Source organism: Arachis ipaensis, chromosome B9 (genome assembly GCF_059453495.1).
Source record: "Arachis ipaensis isolate K30076 ecotype BB chromosome B9, ASM5945349v1, whole genome shotgun sequence".
Classification (NCBI taxonomy): Eukaryota; Viridiplantae; Streptophyta; class Magnoliopsida; order Fabales; family Fabaceae; genus Arachis; species Arachis ipaensis.
The window spans coordinates 67741607-67762403 of record NC_142444.1 but is presented as its reverse complement, the minus strand read 5'-3'; the positions used below and the strand labels follow the sequence as shown (position 1 = coordinate 67762403).

Genomic DNA, 20797 nt, shown 5'->3' with positions numbered 1-20797 from the left:
GCTTTGTCAGAAAATCCAATTGCTGATTGAATTCAGCAGCTTGTTTTACAGTATTGAATTCAGCAGTTACTGTTTTAACCTCTTCATTCATGGAAGGGTTGCTGCTTAGATACAGATGCTGATTCCTGGCAACTGTATCAATGAGCTCTTGAGCCTCTTCAATTGTCTTTATATTTCAGAGGGGCATTTTCGTAGCATCTCTCTGTATCTCTCCCAGGCATCATAAAGAGATTCATTATCTCCTTGTTTAAAGCCTTGGATGTCCAGCCTTAGCTGTGTCATCCTTTTTGGAGGAAAATACTGATTCAGGAATTTTTCTGTCAGCTGTTTCCATGTTCTTATGCTGGCCTTAGGTTGGTTATTTAACCACCTCTTAGCTTGATCTTTTACAGCAAATGGAAACAGTAATAGTCTGTAGACATCCTGATCTATTTCCTTATCATGTACTGTGTCAGCAATTTGTAAAAACTGTGCCAGAAACTCTGTAGGTTCTTCCTGTGGAAGACCGGAATACTGGCAACTTTGCTGCACCATGATAATGAGCTGAGGATTCAACTCAAAGCTACTAACTCCAATGGAGGGTATGCATATGCTACTCCCATATGAAGCAGTAGAGGGGTTAGAATATGACCCCAGAGTCCTCCTGGACTGTTCATTTCCACTTATGTCCATGATGGATATATGGATATAACTTGGACTGATTTATCTTTTTATTTATTTTATTTTATAAGAAGTAAATACTTAAATAAAATAAAATAACTAAAAAGAATTTGAATTTTGAAATTAAGATTTTTTTTTTCGTAAAAGAAAAAAAATAAAAATTAATTAGTAAAAAAAGAAATTTTTGAAAAAGAGGGAAGATATTTTCGAAAATTAGAGAGAGAGAGTTAGTTAGGTAGTTTTGAAAAAGTTAAGAAACAAACAAAAAGTTAGTTAGTTAGTTGAAACAAATTTTGAAAAGATAAGAAGTTAGGAAGTTAGAAGAGATATTTTGAAAAGATATTTTTGAATTTAGTGAGGAGAGAGAAAAACAATAAGATAGTACAAGATTTAAAATTTTTAGATCTAATGCTCCTTGTTTTTGAAAATTTTGGAGGGAAAACACCAAGGAACACCAAACTTAAAAATTTTAAGATCAAGACACAAGGAAAACTCAAGAACACTTTGAAGACTCACAAGAACACAAGAACATGAAGAAAGAACACCAAACTTAAAATTTTTAGAAAACCAAACCAAAATTTTCGAAAACCAAAGGGAAATCAACAAGAAAACACCAAACTTAAAGTTTGGCACAAGATTTAATAGAAAAAATATTATTTATGAAAAAGAAGGTTTTGAAAAGAATATAAAAGACTCTAACCCAATTACCAAGAACACAGATTAACGCTCTAGCCAAATGAGTTATGAAAATTTTCGAAAATTTTAAGAAAGATTATTTTTGAAAACACCAAACTTAAAGTTTGGCACAGGATTTAACAGAAAAATTATTTTTGAAAAAGGTTTTAAAAAATATGATAGCCAATTACCATGAACATGAACACCACGTTCTAATTAACTGAGCTATAAATTTAAAGTGTTTTAACAAGGGATAAATAATAAAAGACTCTAAACCAAAAAGAGAAAATTTTTCCTAATCTAAGCAACAAAATAAGCCGTTAGTTGTCCAAACACGAACAATCCCCGGCAACGGCGCCAAAAACTTGGTGCACGAATTGCGAATCACACTTTTCACAACGCGTACCACTAACCAGCAAGTGCACTGGGTCGTCCAAGTAATACCTCACGTGAGTAAGGGTCGAATCCCACGGAGATTGTTAGTTTGAAGCAATCTATGGTTATCTTGTAAATCTTAGTCAGGAAGTCAATTATGTTTATCAGTTGAATTGTGAATAACCAAGAGAACATAAATTAAAGATTACTTGTTGTGCCGTAATGGAGAATATGTTGGAGTTTTAGAGATGCTTTGTCTTCTGAATCTCTGCTTTCCTCTGTCTTCTGATTCACGCACGCACGCCCTCCTATGGCAAGCTGTGTGTTGGTGGATCACCGTTGTCAATGGCTACCTTCCGTCCTCCCAGTGAAAACTACGCTCACGTGCTCTGTCACAGCACGGCTAATCACCGGTTGGTTCTCGATCCGGTTGGAATAGGATTTACTATCCTTTTGCGTCTGTCACTAACGCCCAGCCTTCAAGAGTTTGAAGCTCGTCACAGTCATTCAATCCTTGAATCCTACTCGGAATACCACAGACAAGGTTTAGACTTTCCGGATTCTCATGAATGCTGCCATCAGTTCTAGCTTATACCACGGAGATTCTGATTAAGGAATATAAGAGATACTCATTCAATCGTATATAGAACGGAGGTGGTTGTCAGGCACACGTTCATGATTTGAGAAAGGTGATGAGTGTCACAGCTCATCACCTCCATCACAGTTAAGCGCGAATGAACATCTTAGATAGGAACAAGCGTGTTTGAATGGAAAACAGAAATACTTGCTTTAATTCATCGAGACACAGCAGAGCTCCTCACCCCCAACAATGGGGTTTAGAGACTCATGCCGTCAGAGAATACAAAGTTTTGATCTGAAATGTCATGAGATACAAAATAAGTCTCTAAGAGTCGTTTAAATACTAAACTAGTAGCCTAGGGTTACAAAATATGAGTGGACTATGATGGATGATGCAGAGATCCACTTCTGGGGCCCACTTGGTGTGTGCTGGGGCTGAGACTTAAGCAATTCACGTGCAGAGGCCATTTGTGGAGTTGAACGCCAGTTTTTGTGCCAGTTTGGGCGTTCAACTCCAGTTTTTTGATCCTTTTCTGGCGCTGGACGCCAGAATTGGGCAGAGAACTGGCGTTGAACGCCAGTTTACGTCGTCTATCCTTGTGCAAAGTATGGACTATTATATATTGCTGGAAAGCCCTGGCTGTCTACTTTCCAACGCAATTGGAAGCATGCCATTTCGAGTTCTGTAGCTCCAGAAAATCCACTTTGAGTGCAGGGAGGTCAGAATCCAACAGCATCAGCAGTCCTTTTTCAGCCTGAATCAGATTTTTGCTCAGCTCCTTCAATTTCAGCCAGAAAAATACCTAAAATTACAGAAAAATACACAACTCATAGTAAAGTCCAGAAATATGAATTTTTCCTAAAAACTAATGAAAATAGACTAAAAACTGACGAGAACATACTCAAAACTATATGAAATTAACCCCAAAAAGCGTATAAAATATCCGCTCATCAGAGGTATCCAGGGTTCTTAAGCACACTCTTTTTTTGCTTTGGACCTTGACTTTAACCGCTCAGTCTCAAGTTTTCACTTGACACCTTCACGCCACAAGCACATGGATAGGGATAGCTTGGTTTAGCCGCTTAGGCTAGGATTTTATTCCTTTAGGCCCTCCTATCCACTGATGCTCAAAGCCTTGGATCCTTTTTATTACCCTTGCCTTTTGGTTTTAAGGGCTATTGGCTTTTTGCTCTTGCCTTTTAGTTTAAGGAGCTTTTGGCTTTTTCTGCTTGCTTTTTCTTTTTTTTTTTCTTTCTTTTTTTTTTGCATTTTTTTCTGCAAGCTTTGTTCTTCACTGCTTTTTCTTACTTCAAGAATCATTTTTATGATTTTTCAGATTATCAGATAACATGTCTCCTTTTTCATCATTCTTCAAGAGCCAACATATTTAACATTCATAAACACCAATTTCAAAAGATATTTGCACTGTTCAAGCATTCATTCAGAAAACAAAAAGTATTGTCACCACATCAAAATAATTAAACTAGTTTCAAGGATGAATTCGAAACCCTATACTTCTTGTTCTTTTGTTTTTAGAACATTTTTCATTTAAGAGAGGTGATGGATTCATAGGACATTCATAAATTTAAGGCATAGATACTTAGACACTAATGATCATATAGTAAAGACACAAACATAAATAAACATGAAGCATAATAAACGAAAAACAGGAAAATAAGAACAAGGAGATTAAGGAACAGGTCCACCTTAGTGAGGGTGGCGTCTTCCTCTTCTTGAAGAACCAATGGTGCTCTTGAGCTCCTTTATGTCTCTTCCTTGTCTTTGTTGCTCCTCCCTCATAGCTCTTTGATCTTCTCTAATCTCATGGAGGATGATGGATTGCTCTTGGTGCTCCATTCTTAGTTGTCCCATGTTGGAGCTTAATTCTCCTAGGAAAGTGTTGATTTGCTCCTAATAGTTTTATGGAGGGAAGTGCATCCCTTGAGGCATCTCAGGGATTTCATGGTGAGGAATTTCCTCATGATCTTGTTGAGGTCCATGAGTGGGCTCTCTTGTTTGCTCTATCCTTTTCTTAGTGATGAGCTTTTGAGATGAATCTCTCCATCTCCCATGACTCAGAGGTGAAAGCTTTTGCTTTCCCTTTCCTCTTTCTATAGGTTTCTCTGGCCTTAAGTGTCATAAATGGTTATGGAAAAACAAAAAGCAATGCTTTTACCACACCAAACTTAGAAGGTTTGCTAGTCCTTGAGCAAAAGAAGAGAAGAGGGAGTAGAAGAAGAAGAAATAAGATGAGATGGGGAGGTGGGAGTAGTTCGGCCAAGGGGGGATTTAGGTGGTTATGATGTGTGAAAAGGAAGGAGTGATGGTTTGAATTTGAGTGGGTGGGTGTAGGTGGGTTGTATGATGATTTTGGAGGAGTAATGGAGGTGATTGGTGAAGGGTAATTGGGGAAGAGAGTTATGAAAAGGTGTGAAGTGGAGAGAAGATGTGGTGGGGATCCTATGGGGTCCACAGATCCAGTGGGGCCAAGGACTTAACATCCCTGCTCCAATTAGGCATGTAAAATGCCCTTGTTATGTAATCCTGGCGTTTAACGCCAGACTGCTGCTTGTTTCTGGCGTTAAACGCCCAAATGTAGTATATTTCTAGCGTTTAATGCCAGGTAGATGCTTGTTTCTAGCGTTAAACACCAGCTTGGTGCTTGTTTCTGGCGTTAAACGCCAGACAGATGCTTGTTTCTGGCATTTAAACGCCAGAATGCTCCTCCTCCATGGTGTGCTATTTTTAATGCTGTTTTTCATTCTATTTTTAATTTTTCAGTAGTTTTTGTGACTCCACATGATCATCAACCTAATAAAACACGAAATAAAAATAAAAATAAAAATAAATATAATTAAATAACATTGGGTTGCCTCCCAACAAGTGCTTCTTTAATATCAATAGCTTGACAGTGAGCTCTCATGGAGCCTCACAGGTAATCAGAGCAAGGTTGGAACCTCCCAACACCAAACTTAGAGTTTGGTTGTGGCCTCCCAACACCAAACTTAGAGTTTGACTGTGGGGGCTTTGGTTGACTCTACAGTGAGAGAAGCTTTTCATGCTTCCTCTCCATGGTTACAGAAGGAGATCCTTGAGTTTTAAACACAAGGTTGTCCTCATTCAGTTGGAGGACCAAATCTCCTCTGTCCACATCAATCATAGCTCTTGCTGTGGCTAGGAAGGGTCTTCCAAGGATGATGGAATCATCCTCATCCTTCCCAGTGTCTAGGATTATGAAATCAGCAGGGATGTAAAGGCCTTCAACCTTTACTAGCACGTCCTCTACTAGTCCATAAGCCTGTTTTCTTGAGTTGTCTGCCATCTCTAATGAGATTCTGGCAGCTTGCACCTCAAAGATCCCAAGTTTCTCCATTACAGAGAGTGGCATTAAGTTTATTCCTGACCCCAGGTCACACAGAGCCTTCTCAAAGGTCATGGTGCCTATGTTACAGGAAATTAGGAATTTACTAGGATCCTGTTTCTTTTGAGATAAATTCTGCCTATCCAATGCATTTAGTTCATTGGTGAGTAAGGGAGGTTCATCTTCCCAAGTCTCATTGCCAAATAATTTGGCATTCAGTTTCATGATTGCACCAAGGTACTTAGCAACTTGCTCTTCAGTGACATCTTCATTCTCTTCAGAAGAAGAATACTCATCAGAGCTCATGAAGGGCAGAAGGAGGTTCAATGGAATCTCTATGGTCTCTAGATGAGCCTCAGATTCCTTTGGTTCCTCAAAGGGAAACTCCTTATTGGTCACTGAATGTCCCAGGAGGTCTTCCTCACTAGGATTCACGTTCTCCTCCTCCCTTGTAGGTTCAGCCATGATGGTCAAGTCAATGGCCTTGCACCCTCTCTTTTGGATTTTCTTCTATATTGCTTGGGAGAGTACTAGGAGGAGTTTCAGTGACCCTTTTACTCAGCTGGCCCACTTGTGCCTCCAAATTTCTAATGGAGGACCTTGTTTCATTCATGAAACTCAAAGTGGCCTTAGATAGATCAGAGACCATATTTGCTAAGCTAGATGGGTTCTGCTCAGAATTCTCTGTCTGTTGCTGAGTGGATGATGGAAAAAGGTTTGCTATTGCTAAACCTGTTTCTTCCACCATTATTAAAGCCTTGTCGAGGATTTTGTTGATCCTTCCATGAGAAATTTGGATGATTTCTCCATGAGGGATTATAGGTGTTTCCATAGGGTTCACCCATGTAATTCACCTCTGCTATTGCAGAGTTCTCAGGACCATAAGCTTCTTCTTCAGAAGATGCCTCTTTAGTACTGTTGGATGATTCCTTCAATCCATTCAAACTCTGAGAGATCATATTGACTTGCTAAGTCAATATTTTATTCTGAGCCAATATGGCATTCAGAGTATCAATTTCAAGAACTCCCTTCCTCATAGGCGTCCCATTACTCACAGGATTCCTTTTAGAAGTGTACATGAACTGGTTATTTGTAACCATGTCAATGAGTTCTTGAGCTTCTGCAGGCGTTTTCTTTAGGTGAATGGATCCACCTGCAGAATGGTCCAATGACATTTTAGATACTTCAGACAGACCATCATAGAATATAACCAGGATGGTCCATTCTGAAAGCATGTCAGAAGGACACTTTTTGGTCAGTTTTTTGTATCTCTCCCAAGCTTCATAGAGAGATTCACCTTCTTTCTGTCTGAAGGTTTGAACATCCACTCTAAGCTTACTAAGCTTTTGAGGAGGAAAGAACTTGGCTAAGAAAACCTTGACCAGCTTATCCCAAGAGTCCAGGTTATCTTTAGGTTGAGAGTCCAACCATATTCTAGCTCTGTCTCTTACAGCAAACGGGAAAAGCATAAGCCTGTAGACCTCGGGATCAACCCCATTGGTCTTAACAGTATCACAGATCTGTAAGAATTCAGTTAAGAACTGAAAGGGATCTTCGGATGGAAGTCCATAAAACTTGCAATTCTGTTGCATCAGAGAAACTAGTTGAGGTTTCAGCTCAAAATTGTTTGCTCCAATGGCAGGGATTGAGATGCTTCTTCCATGTAAATTGAAATTAGGTGCAGTAAAGTCACCAAGCATCTTCCTTGCATTGTTATTATTTTCGGCCATGTCTTCTTCTTTTTCGAAAATTTCTATCAGATTTTCTCCAAAGAGTTGAGCTTTAGCTTCCCTAAGCTTCCTCTTCAGAGTCCTTTCAGGTTCAGGATCAGCTTCAACAAGAATGTTCTTATCCTTGTTCCTGCTCATATGAAAAAGAAGAAAACAGAAAAGAAAATATGGAATCCTCTATGTCACAGTATAGAGATTCCTTTATGTAAGTACAAGAAGAAAAAGAATTCGAACACAGAAAGAGGGAGAGGGTTCGAATTTTTAAGATAAAGAGAAGTGTTAGTAAATAAATAAATAATTAGAAGGAGGTGAGATGGAAGAATTTTCGAAAATAATTAAAAAGAAAAGAAAATTATTTTTGTTTTTTAAATTAGAATTAAAATTAAAAATTCAAAAATTAAGAAAGGAAAAATTAAATCAAATTAAATTAAATTTAAAACAATTAGTTAATTTAAAAAGGAATTTTGAAAAAGATGAAGGTGATTTTCGAAAATTAGAGATAGAATTAGTTAGGTAGTTTTGAAAAAAGATAAGAATCAAACAAAAAGGTAGGATTAGTTTGAAAAAGATTTGAAAATCAATTTTTGAAAAGATAAGAGGTTAGAAAAGAAGTTAGAAAAGATTTTGAAATTGATTTTGAAAAGATGTGATTGAAACTTATTTTGAAAAAGATTTGAAAAAGAAATTTAAAAAGATTTGATTTTGAAATTAAAGTTGATTACTTGACTAACAAGAAACTAAAGATATGAGTCTAGAGTTTAAAGATTGATCCTTTCTTAATAGGCAAGTAACAACTTGAAAAATTTTTGAATCAAAATATTAAATGTTAACATTGAATTCGAAAAAGATAAGAAAAAGATTTTGAAAATCAATTTGAAATTTTCGAAAATATGAAAGAAAAAATGAAAAAAGATTTGATTTTTGAAAAAGAATTGAAAAAGATAGAATTTTTAAATTGAAAATTTTATTTGAATCATAAGAAACAACTAAATTTTAAAAAGTTTTGAAAAAGTCAACTCAAATTTTCGAAAATTTATGAGTGAAAAAGGGAAAGATATTTTTTTATTTTTGAATTTTAATAAGGAAAGAGAAAAACATTAAAAAGACTCAAGACATAAAAATTTTGGATCAAAACAAAGGAAACATGCAAGAACACTTTGAATGCAAAGATGAACACCAAGAACACTTTGAAGATCATGATGAACATCAAGTATGTATTTTTGAAAAATTTTCAATAAAAGAAAACATACAAGACACCAAACTTAGAAATTTTTAATATTTAGACACTAAGAAATTGAAAATTCATATGAAAAATAAGAAAAGACACAAAACAAGAAAATATGAAAATCAAACAAGAAAACTTGTCAAGAACAACTTGAAGATCATGAAGAACACATGCATGAGTTTTCGAAAAATGCAAGAAAGTTTGAAAAAATATGCAATTGACACCAAACTTATAATTTGACACAAGACTCAAACAAGAAACACAAAATTATCTTTGATTTTATGATTTTATAAAGTTTTTTTGGATTTTTCGAAGATTAATTGAAAAAAGAAAAATAAAGATTTCAAAATTTTTAATAAGAATTCCGGGAATCTGCAATGTTAGTTTAAAGCTCCAGTCCAGGAATTAGACATGGCTTACTAGCCAGCCAAGCTTTCAGTGAAAGCTCCGGTCCAAAACACTAGACATTGTCAATGGCCAGCCAAGCTTTAGCAGATATTGATACCTCCCATGTATACAACAACTATGTGTGTAACTGCCAAATGGGTGAAGATCAACAAGCTCTTGTGATGATAAGTTGAAACCCCGGTCCAAAAGATTAGACATGGCTTACAGCCAGCCAAGATTCAACAAATCATCATGAAACACTAGAATTCATTCTTAAAAATTCTGAATAAAAATATATTTTTGAAAATAGTTAAATTTTTATTTTTTTTCGAAAATAAGAATAATAAAAACAAAAGGCTTAAAATTAAAATAAAATTACCTAATCTGAGCAACAAGATGAACCGTTAGTTGTCCAAACTCGAACAATCCCCGGCAACGGCGCCAAAAACTTGGTGCACGAAATTGCGATCATCAACAATGGCGCCAAAGACTTGGTGCTCTGAAACGTGAATCACACTTTGTCACAACTCCGCACAACTAACCAGCAAGTGCACTGGGTCGTCCAAGTAATAAACCTTACGTGAGTAAGGGTCGATCCCACGGAGATTGTCGGCTTGAAGCAAGCTATGGTCACCTTGTAAATCTCAGTCAAGCAGATTCAAATGGTTATGGTGAATTGATAATTAAAATATAATTAAAAGATAATTAAAATATAAAATAAGGATAGAGATACTTATGTAATTCATTGGTGAGAATTTCAGATAAGCGTATAGAGATGCTTTTATTCCTCCTGAACCTCTGCTTTCCTGCTGTCTTCATCCAGTCATTCCTACTCCCTTCCATGGCAAGCTGTATGTAGGGCATCACCGTTGTCAATGGCTACATCCCATCCTCTCTGTGAAAATGGTCCAATGCGCTGTCACTGCATGGCTAATCATCTGTCGGTTCTCGATCATACTGGAATAGGATTTACTATCCTTTTGTGTCTGTCACTACGCCCAGCACTCGCGAGTTTGAAGCTCGTCACAGCCATCCCTTCCCAGATCCTACTCGGAATACCACAGACAAGGTTTAGAATTTCCGGATCTCGGGAATGGCCATCCATGGGTTCTAACTTATACCATGAAGACTCTAATATCTCGGACTCGGTCCCCTGTATTAGATATCTAAGAGATACTCATTCTATCTCATCTTCATGTAGAACGGAAGTGGTTGTCAGGCACGCATTCATAGGTGAGAATTGTGATGAGCGTCACATAATCATCACATTCATCATGTTCTTGGGTGCGAATGAATATCTTAGAATAGGAATAAGCTTGAATTGAATAGATAAACAATAGTACTTTGCATTAATTCATGAGGAATAGCAGAGCTCCACACCTTAATCTATGGTGTGTAGAAACTCTACCGTTGAAAATACATAAGAGCAAGGTCCAGGCATGGCTGAGAGGCCAGCCCCCATGATCTAAGAACTAAACGTCCCAAGATGTCTAATACAATAGTAAAAAGTCCTATTTATGCTAAACTAGTCACTACGGTTTACAGAGATAAGTAAATGATGCAGAAATCCACTTCTGGGGCCCACTTGGTGTGTGCTTGGGCTGAGCATTGAAGCTTTCACGTGGAGAGGTCTTTCTTGGAGTTGAACGCCAGTTTATAACCTGTTTCTGGCGTTTAACTCCACTTTGCAACCTGTTTCTGGCGTTTAACTCCAGAATGCAACATGAAACTGGCGTTGAACGCCAGTTTGCGTCATCTAAACTCAAGCAAAGTATAAACTATTATATATTGATGGAAAGCCCTGGATGTCTACTTTCCAAAGCAATTAAGAGCGCGCCATTTGGAGTTCTGTAGCTCCAGAAAATCAACTTTGAATGCAGGGAGGTCAGAATCCAACAGCATCTGCAGTCCTTCTTCAACCTCTGAATCTGATTTTTGCTCAAGTCCCTCAATTTCAGCCAGAAAATACCTAAAATCATAGAAAAATACACAAACTCATAGTAAAGTCCAGAAATGTGAATTTTATTTAAAAACTAATAAAAATATACTAAAAACTAACTAAATCATATTAAAAACTATGTAAAAACAATGCCAAAAAGCGTATAAATTATCCGCTCATCAGTGACCTTGCGAAAGTTCAGCAACGCGTATGCATGGGCGATGCGTACGCGTGACAGAGCCACGTGCTGTACGTATCAGAAAATGTGGGGGCGATTTCTGGGCTGTTTTTGGCCCAGTTTCAAGCCCGAAAACACTGTTTAGAGACTATAGAGTGAAGGAATCATGGATACAACTTTCATTCACAAAAAAATTAGGTTTTAGATGTAGTTTTCTAGAGAGAGAGGCTCTCTCCTCTCTCTAGGTTTTAGGTTCTTAATTTATTCCTTTTCAATTTCTAAATTCTATCTTTTTTAATTTAGTTTCTCTTCTACTTTTAATTGTTCTAGGATTCTAGTTTATTTATTTCCCTTATTGATTATTTTATGTTGCCACTTTAGTTTATGAATTCTCATGTTAGATTCAATTTTCCTTTTAATGTAATTTGAGGTATTTCATAATTATTGTTCCTTTCTTCGTTTGTTATTATTGATGTTTGCAATTGGTTGTTTAGATTTAATATTCCTTGCTAGTTTTCTATATTTTTTTATATTGTGCCTTCCAAGTGTTTGATAAAATGTTTGGGAGGGTTTTAAGTTAGATTTTTATATTCTTAGCTTGAATTGATTAATTGGAGACTCTTGAATCATCAAAGTCTCTTGTTGGTTGGTGATTGAAACTAGCTAGTTGGCTTGAACTTCACTAACTCTAGTCTTTAATTAGGACTTGTGAATTCAAGTTGATTTTCTCACTTGAGTTACCTTCATTTGTTAGAGGTTAACTAACTGAGTGCAATTTACAAATACCATCACAATTGACATTGATAATGAGGATAGGAATTCCGATTATCAATCCTTGCTAGGACTTTTCTTAATTGTTGGTTTATTTCCGTGTCATTCAAATTCCTTGTTCAACATTTAAAAACCTAAAAAGATACTTTCGCATAACCAATAATAACTACACTTCCCTGCAGTTCCTTGAGAGACGACCCGAGGTTTAAATACTTCGGTTATTTTTATTGGGTTTGCTTAAGTGACAAACAAATTAATTTTGATTGAAGTTTAATTGTCGATTTAGATCTATACTTACGACGTGATTATCTTTGTGAAATTCTTTACCGACGATTTTTTACTGTCAGCTTGTAACTTAATCTTGGGCCAACAAATCAAAAACTTAAAGTTGGGACTTGGTCCATGGCATGCGTTAAACGCATGGCTCTCTAAGTTGGACGCATGGATGTTGAGTGGCCACTAGAGGTGCTCCTTGCTCATGCGATAGACGCAGGGACAGGCAAGTTGAACGCATGCTCTGGCAAGTTGGACGCATGGATGGGCAAGTTGAATGCATGGAATGCACAAAGTACTCGAGGTGCAATTGAAGGCTGCGTTGAACGCATGAAAAGGCAAGTTGGACGCATGGAACCATGCGTTGAATACATGGCTTGTTAGGCAACCCTGGAGCTCTCTGTCTTGCATGCTTTGAATGCAGATGGAGTGGCGTTGAACGCATGGCTTGCTATTTGGTCCAGGAGCTCCTCTGTTTGGTCCTCTCTCCATCCTTGTTCCTAGTGTTTCTATTGCTTGCAAGTTCGCTCCTACAATTAAAGAATTCAAACCAACTCTAAGAAACATTAATTAAAGCATAAAAATTTCAATTAAGAATAAAGAAATCACTAACTTTATTTAAAAAAATAATAAAAAAAAAACTAAAGATGTTCCTGTATCACCTCCACACACATCACACACAAAAATCAACTTTTATAAATTCGTCAATTTTAAAAAATATCTCATTTTTAATCATGTTTGCAAAATCTTACATCAAATTCAACCTTTACTAAACTCCTTTTGAAAATATATATTGAATGTTTGATTATTTTTATCATATTTTTATATCTTTTGAGAGTTTATTTACTGTTGTTAAATTTTGTAATTATTTTATCAAAATATAAATTTTCAAGTGCTATTTTTAGTCTACATATATACAATAATTTAATTCACCTTCTTCTCACGTTGTTTGACACATTTGTACCACATATTAAAAAATTCAAGCAAAGATTCAACTATGCAAAGAGATTTATTAAAAAATAAAAATAAAAATTTAAGTAGCTATAATTTTTTCGGTAAATGTATTTTCAACAAAGCATATACATTCCACAACACTAAAAAGTAGCAATTGGCAACTAACAGAACTTAAATATAATTTGAGTGAGTTAAAATTACAAGGACGTTACATCTTAATTGGACCAAATTTAATTTAAACAAGAATACATGTAAGATGATGTTGAAACAATAATTCTTTTATTATAATATACATGACTCTTAGCTTTTTGTATTAGTCAATTGGCTAATCATCATGGAGTAATGGTATATTCTTCCTTTTTCTTTTTGTTTTTTGTTTTATAAATCTTTTGTAATTGTTATCACTATAGATTATTATTAGCCTATATAAGTATATATACATAAGAAGAATATTGAACGGAAGCATCCCACTACATTCTCTAGTATTTGCTTCTTTTTCGTTCCTTTCTCTATTATTTTGCTAAGGAATATTATGAGTTACTCAATGTCAAGTTTTTTATTTTCTATTTTGTTTACTTTACTCCTATTTACTCGTGTCTTCACCCATGAAATATCTAAGGGTGAGTCCTCAAAACTCTCATATATATTGTGTGAATTTTCTTAATGCTTAGGGTGAATTTCTAACTTTATTTGTTCTATATAAACTATTAATTATTAATTATGTGATTAACATGATCTTTTTTTCCTATCTTATGTTAATTTAAAAAATGATCATATTAGTTGTTAATTGTTAATCGTTTTCTCGCATTGTCAATGAATTGTTTTAATTTCATGAAGTTATAGGGAATGAGCTGACTGATGAGAATGAAGGAAAAAATTTCAATTATCCAACGTCATTGCATTATGTGCACAAAGAAAAGATGTATGACTCTAAAGATGAAGGTAAGTGAATTCTGATCATTCAATAACCATAACTGTGTTTCATTTTTTATAACTTTTTGAGTTATTTAAAATATTAATTACTTGTAAAAAAACTATATACTTTACTTTATATAGTCTAAGGTGTTTGATAAATATAAATAAAATCAGCTATATCTTTAGATTATTTTATTTATGTAAAAAAATTCAAAAGAAAATATTATTTTTAACATTTTTTATAATAGTTAAAAAAAATTGACCTTAATATAAATAAATTATTTCATATCCCATATTAGTAATTCATTATACGTAAATAACTTTTCTACACATACCGATAAAAACACATAAATTAATCTTAAAATTAATTTTAATAAATGCATCTAAAGCTATATTTGAATAAAAAAATATTAATTACTTTTGTAGTTGAAAAATAAAATAGCTTACTGCAAATTTGATCCAAATTAGTGCAATTATGACATAGTTTTATTTTCTCCTTTATCTATAGGGGATAAAACTCCAACAAGAAAGATAGAAGTTCATGAGATAAAAGGTTCAACAAGTGACTCATCAGTTGGTTATCTATCCAATGACTTTCAACGAACCATTCCTTCAATGATGCCTAACACTCAAAAGGATTATGGTTATTATCCAAATAACTATCAATTGGATGGTTTAACTTTCAGGGTTAATATTCCTGGTTTTGCGAGGATATATTTGCCTAATTTACCGATTGAACTTCCATTTCCAAATGTTGAATTACCTTTCCATACCACTCGTATGATTCGTAATGGTTACTACTATCCTGGTAACTACTACCAACCTATTATTCCTTCTTCACTACTAACTCAGAGTAAACAATATCACAACATTCAATCATTTGGATACCAACCTTCAAGCTTGTCAAATATTGGTATGGTGGGCTTTTTTTTTTTTTAAATTTAGACCATGTTTAAATTTAATGTTTAAGACAAAAATATAGAAAATAAGAAATACAAACATATATTTTTATTTACACTTACGAAAAATACAAATGATTATTCAAAGTAAAAGTTTGTCATTTGAATAGAAAAAATTGTATCTTTTTTTCCTCTCTTAAAACTAAACAGGTTTATATATTGTGTTTATATTTTTATCTTTTTAGAGACAGAATCCAAACAAAACTTTGAAGTTTATCATCTATAAGCATATAATACATATAACACAAACGAGCCATATTTTTCATAAAATCCAACTTAATTGGAAAGCTCATGCGAATCTTCTTATATGTATTTAGCTAATATAAGTTAGCAACGCTGAAATAATGTTAAATAAAGCTTTTTTTCTATTTTTAATTATTTATTTTTATAAAGTACAAACACTTCATGAAGTCGTGTCCATATATCTGGTATAACATTTCTTCATGTCTTTAGTGTCAAACTGTATTTTAGTAGAAAAAAAATATTTCTTTAGACACACTTGAACACAACTTAATATAATTGTGTGTCAGCATCAAACCATATTTTTTACTTATATTCTTACAAAGACTTCAGAAATAATATATATTATTAGTTAGGGTAAAGTATACTTCTTGTTCTTTGGCAAAAGTTTTAAAAATATTCCTAAGTTTTATTTTGTTTTAATTTTGTCCCAAAAATTTTCTATTTGCGTCAAATATGCCTTCGACAGCTAAATTTTCAAAAAGTTTAAAACCAATCTAATAATAATACATAAAAGTTATGCTTGATTTGCTTGTGTTGAGGGTTGTTCTTATAAAATTATTGATGAATCGGTCTTAAATTTTTTGAAAAGTTAACTGTCATGGGTATATTTGAGACAAATCGAAAACTTCTGGAACAAAATTGAAACAAAATAAAATTTAAGAGTATTTTTAAAATTTTTATCAAACTTTAGGGACAAAAAATATACTTAGCTATTAGTTATTTATACAAAAAAGCGAAATGTCTTTTATAATTATAAAATACATTAAAAATATTTTTAAAAATTAGTCTAAATTTTAATATCAATAACATATTAAAATATTATTATAATTTATTTACAAAATTCTTTATATATATCTATATAATAAAAATTTAAAATTAGTGTATCTGTGTGTTTCTTGTCCATACTACATAGTTTGATAATCAAGATGCAGTGTAATTTATATGTGCGTATGTACGTGCTTTCTTTATTTTTATTTTTTCGGAGTATTCTCATATACAAATATAATTGTTGACTCAGACAACTTCGAAGATGGAAGTATAATAAGAAATCGAAAAATTATGAGACCTTCGTCAGAAATTGATGGGAGAATTTTCCATATGTTTCCAACAAAAACTTCTACAATGGCATATGAGGATAAAACATGGTATGGAGATGCTAGTAAGAAGACTGTGAAAGTCGATCCATAAACCATATTTAGACATCATGTATCAAAATAAAATGGTGTGCCATACAACTTATATATGCGGACCTTGAATTATGCTCCTATGCAATATTGTTGGTCTTTTCAATTATTCCATACATAAACTAAGCTCATCAGTTTGTCATTCTCCTATGTATTTTTTTTTCATGTTTGGTTTAATTGTTAACTTGCATTAATATTTGATATTATAAAATGAATCTGATTATTCTAATAAAAAATATTTACCATGTTCAAAATAATATTTTATTTTAGAGTAAATGGATAAAAGTATATATAAAAGAGTTTGAGTTGGCAAAAATACACATAAAAAATTATTTTTGATGGATAAAATTAAAATGTTATGTTGTTAGTAACAATTTGATTTCTATGAATTCTTGGTGTATATTTTTGTCCATACTAATTTTTTTTATGTGTCATTTTCTATTTATTCAGTTATTTTAACTTTAGCTTTAAGATTTTAAACTTAGTAGTTATTACGAAGGAATAAATATGAAAGCAATATAAATAAAGCAGTATAAATTGGATTTAAATTAACTCTATCCTGCATTAAATACAATAGTGCTAAACTGCTAATCATAAGTATAGTGTAAAGGCACTATCAACCAATGACATTAACTTTGCATAATGTCCAAATGGAAGTAAATAAGAGAGTTCAATGGGAAGGTTTCATGTTTGAAAATTTCAAAAGATATTGGGTGTCTTTTGCTAATGGCTTTTGAGTCTTTTTTTTTTTTACTAGATCATATGAGTCAGAAAAACTAATTAATTATGAGAAACATCTACTTAACTAAAATTAGATATTTTCTAGAATTAAAAAATAAATATAAAAACAAAAAAAGAAGCCAAACACCAAACCACTGTCTAGTGGTAGATATAATAATGTTGTCATGACTTTTTTTCATTTTCTCATTTTAAGCGTTTTCATTCAATGATACTTACTAAACCAAAAAAAATTCTCAAAACTTCAGCAATTTCTTTTTATACAACAACTCAAATTAGTTAAAGATTTATCTTTTATTGATTATTTATCAAGAAATTGAGAAAACCATGCAATGCAAAATAATAATAAAAAAAAAACAACACAATAAAATCATTTCTAAAAATTAATAAAATACGTGGAGAAATCAACAAAATTACCTCCTAAAAGGAAACAACTATATATGCAAACAAAAAGACCACATTACTAGGTTGTAAATTGTAAAACAAAGATCTTTTATCACTAGGACGAATATTTAAAAAAAATTTAAATTTTTTAAAGTGAGAAAATTGATAAAATAACAAAGTAAAAGGTTTAACTCTTTTTCTAAAATTGTAAACTTATTTCATTTTAATTCTTTAATTTTTGAAAGTATTAATTTAATTCTCGAAATCATGTTTTATAGGTCAATTTAGTCTTAATTGATCAATTGTTTGCCCATATCAATATAATCATGTGGCATTGATAGATAACATGACACACTATTAGTCAACATATCTTTGGATAACTCATCATAGCTGATAAAGATGACAACATAATCCCTGTAGAAAAAAATACAAAAATACATGAATCAACCTTAACGACAAAGGAATAAATTTGATAGAAAACCATATTCATGAGGAGTATCGTATATATCAACGATATTATTTACATACATAAGCATAATACCAAGTATCATATATGTTAATAGTCTGTATAGGTAAATATAAATAATACCAAATACTTAATGCATGAATAGTACTATACAGCTAACTATTACAAAAATATTAAGTTAAGCCAGTATTTGATAGAAAATTATATAACTATAAGAAATTAACGGATAACCAAGGGTTGGGGTTCGTATCCTACTTGTGTATGTATTAATTTATTGGCCAGTAACAAACCTTTAAATGGAGCTTCAATCTGTGACGGATTAGTCATTGACCTGCCAAGTTGGGAATACTGTGGGAAACCAAAAATAAGAAATTAACAAAATAGCTTGGTCGCTAAATTAGAAAATAGCGGCCGACTTCAGTCCTAACGGTTAGCGACTGATTTTCAACCAAGACAACCAAAAAATTAGTAAAAAATGATATCGATCGCTAACAAAATTGATCGCTAAATGGTGATCCATTTTTCGATTGCCAAATCGGTTGCTGAGGAAATTAGTTGCTAAATGACAACCAACTTTTTGATTGCTAAAACAGTTGCTAACTGGTGCGCCAACTGCGATTTCGCACAGCTTAACCGGCAAGTACACCGGGTCATCCAAGTAATACCTCAGGTGAGTGAGGGTCGATCCCACGAGGATTGCTAGACTGAGCAACAATGTCTATCCAGTTGGACTTAGTTAGGCGAATCAAAAAGGAGTTTGGTGAGTCAATTATCATAAAACAGTAAATAAGCAAGTAAAAAAAGCAATAAATGGGTTTGGTGTGAAAGCAATACGAGAAAACAGGTAAGGTTTTGGAGATGTTTATCTTTCCGGATTAAAAGTTCTTACCAACTATTTTAACAATGCATGATTCATTCCATGGAAAACTCTAAATGTCTAAACACTAATTTCTTAGTGATTTAGCCTCCTCTAACCTTCATTAACCGCCACTCTCGTAGTCACTTAATTCCGATTAGAGGGTTAGGTTCAAAAATTATTTCATAGCCAGAAAAATCCTAATTACTCAAAGTTAACAGGATTATATGTCACATATCCCAATTAGTTCATGTAATTAGTGATGGTTTATCAGTGGCTAAAAGAAGGGGGGTTGAATCTTAGCCCCTTTTTGCTGAATAACACTTGCTGCCTTTTAAAATGCTTTAGGAGATATTTCTGCTTTTTGTCTCGTCACTAGTCAAGAGACATTTTCTTTTTGACTCGTAATCATTGAAAAGATATTTTTCATTTTTGTCTCCTACGAACAGAACCAGAAATTGATTAGAAGAGAGAGAGAGAATCACACCCAGAAGTATCCTGGTTCAGCTGCTAAGTGCAGTGCAGCCTACATCCAGTCTCAATCACAACAATGATGGAATTTCACTATAATCAAATAGATTACAGACACTAATTCTCCCTAGGAACTACCCTTCCTATCTGGGACAAGTCCAGAATCTATCCCCAATCCTGAACTTGACTTGGTCACCTACCAAGCTTTCAACTGCTAAGTGCTAACCCAACTTGCAAGGGAATTCCCACAAAATCATGAAACACAACACAGATGTACAAAGGACCTCTAGGACATCTATGGCTTTTTCTTTTAATTTTGTATACTCTTCCTTTTTCCGCTTTATGGCTTTTTCTTACAAACCTCACTGTTTGCCTTTTTCCATGAGACTCAAGACAGACAAAACTAAACAGAAAAATACAACATGAAACACATTGAAGAAGAAGAACTTTTGTTAGCTTGGGTAGCTATGAGAACTCTGTGCTTTACACTCCTTTCTCCTTGCCTCAAGCCTTGGCTGTTCTCCCTTATTTATAGAAGGGGAAGCCTCCAAGGTTGAAACTGTTGAACTGAGCTAATCTTCTTCTTCTTCAAACAAAAACCGGTTCGGCCAAAGAGAAAAAAGAGGAAATTGAATGCTAAAACCAACATGCAATTACCTCAGTGTCATCCCTTCTCACCAAGATCCATCAATCGGGGCCTTCCATCTTGACTTGCTCCTCATGAAGGATTCCTAGCCTTTGATGATTCCTTGATGCTTGACAGCTCCTCTTGCTCTTATCTTCTGCCTCTTCCTCCACGTAGCTACAGTAGCTACCTCCTGTGGTGGTTGAGCAAAAGTAGATACAAGCTATGCTTCCAAGGGATCTTTTTCCTCTGACTGAATTGGATCTTCTCCATTTTCAGGTATGGAGAGCTTGAGGCTTCTTCACCACTTCTTACCATAAGTGGCAAACATCTCAGCCACACCCTACTATGGATCTTCTTTTTCTTAATGCCATCATCACAATGGCTTCATGCTTGCTTCTAGCTTCTTTTTCTTTCTTCTGATAACTTGTTTTTGCTTCCATCTTCCCTGATGGATGTGATTGAAACTGAAGAGAGAGAAAAGAGAGTAGAGAGAGAAGCTTTCAAATGGAATTGAATAAGGAAATTAAAATGAATTAATTCCTACTTCCCTTTTGCTTAGTAGTGTGTGTCATTAATGATGGAAATCAAATCAATTGCAATTTCTCTCATGTTACCAATGTCTGCATTAACTCTATTTAATCAAATTTGAATTCCAATCCAAGGAGTGAATGAGGTAACCGAACTAAGCAAGCAAAGCTTCTTCTCTCTTTCTTTTCAATTCGGACCAAGCTAGTTGGTCTTGCACCAAGATTTTATTTTTGGGCTTGTTTACCAAAATTCTGGCCCAATTAACAAAATATTGTTTCAGCCATAACAATTAACCCTTTTTTTGTACCAAAGCTGAA

The 20797-nt window shown here is 33.8% G+C and overlaps 1 protein-coding gene and 1 non-coding gene across 3 annotated transcripts; both read left to right on the top strand.

The window, feature by feature from the left end:
• Positions 1-6880: 6880 nt before the first annotated feature.
• On the top strand, positions 6881-6988 carry LOC148544955 (small nucleolar RNA R71). Its single transcript, XR_015901646.1, has one exon. It is a non-coding gene; the product is annotated as a small nucleolar RNA R71 (small nucleolar RNA).
• A 6573-nt stretch (positions 6989-13561) lies between these two features.
• LOC107617011 (uncharacterized) lies at positions 13562-16647 on the top strand. 2 transcript variants are annotated; one of them, XM_016318845.3, is made up of 4 exons: positions 13562-13728; positions 13952-14050; positions 14532-14936; positions 16244-16647. In XM_016318845.3, exons 1-4 carry the CDS (start codon positions 13641-13643, stop codon positions 16411-16413), a joined length of 762 nt encoding a protein of 253 aa, XP_016174331.1. In that variant the 5' UTR covers positions 13562-13640; the 3' UTR covers positions 16414-16647. The 2 variants fall into 2 exon arrangements, with proteins under 2 accessions (XP_016174331.1, XP_016174330.1); XM_016318844.3 differs by having other exon boundaries at positions 13946-14050.
• The last annotated feature ends 4150 nt before the right edge of the window (positions 16648-20797 follow it).

What these genes read in the sequence shown, in the direction of transcription:
- LOC107617011 (XM_016318844.3), top strand. Translation starts at nt 13,641, where the DNA reads ATGAGTTACTCAATGTCAAGTTTTTTATTTTCTATTTTGTTTACTTTA. An exon ending in CACCCATGAAATATCTAAGG is followed by an intron (nt 13,729 to 13,945) that starts GTGAGTCCTCAA and finishes AATTTCATGAAG; the next exon opens with TTATAGGGAATGAGCTGACT. An exon ending in GTATGACTCTAAAGATGAAG is followed by an intron (nt 14,051 to 14,531) that starts GTAAGTGAATTC and finishes CTTTATCTATAG; the next exon opens with GGGATAAAACTCCAACAAGA.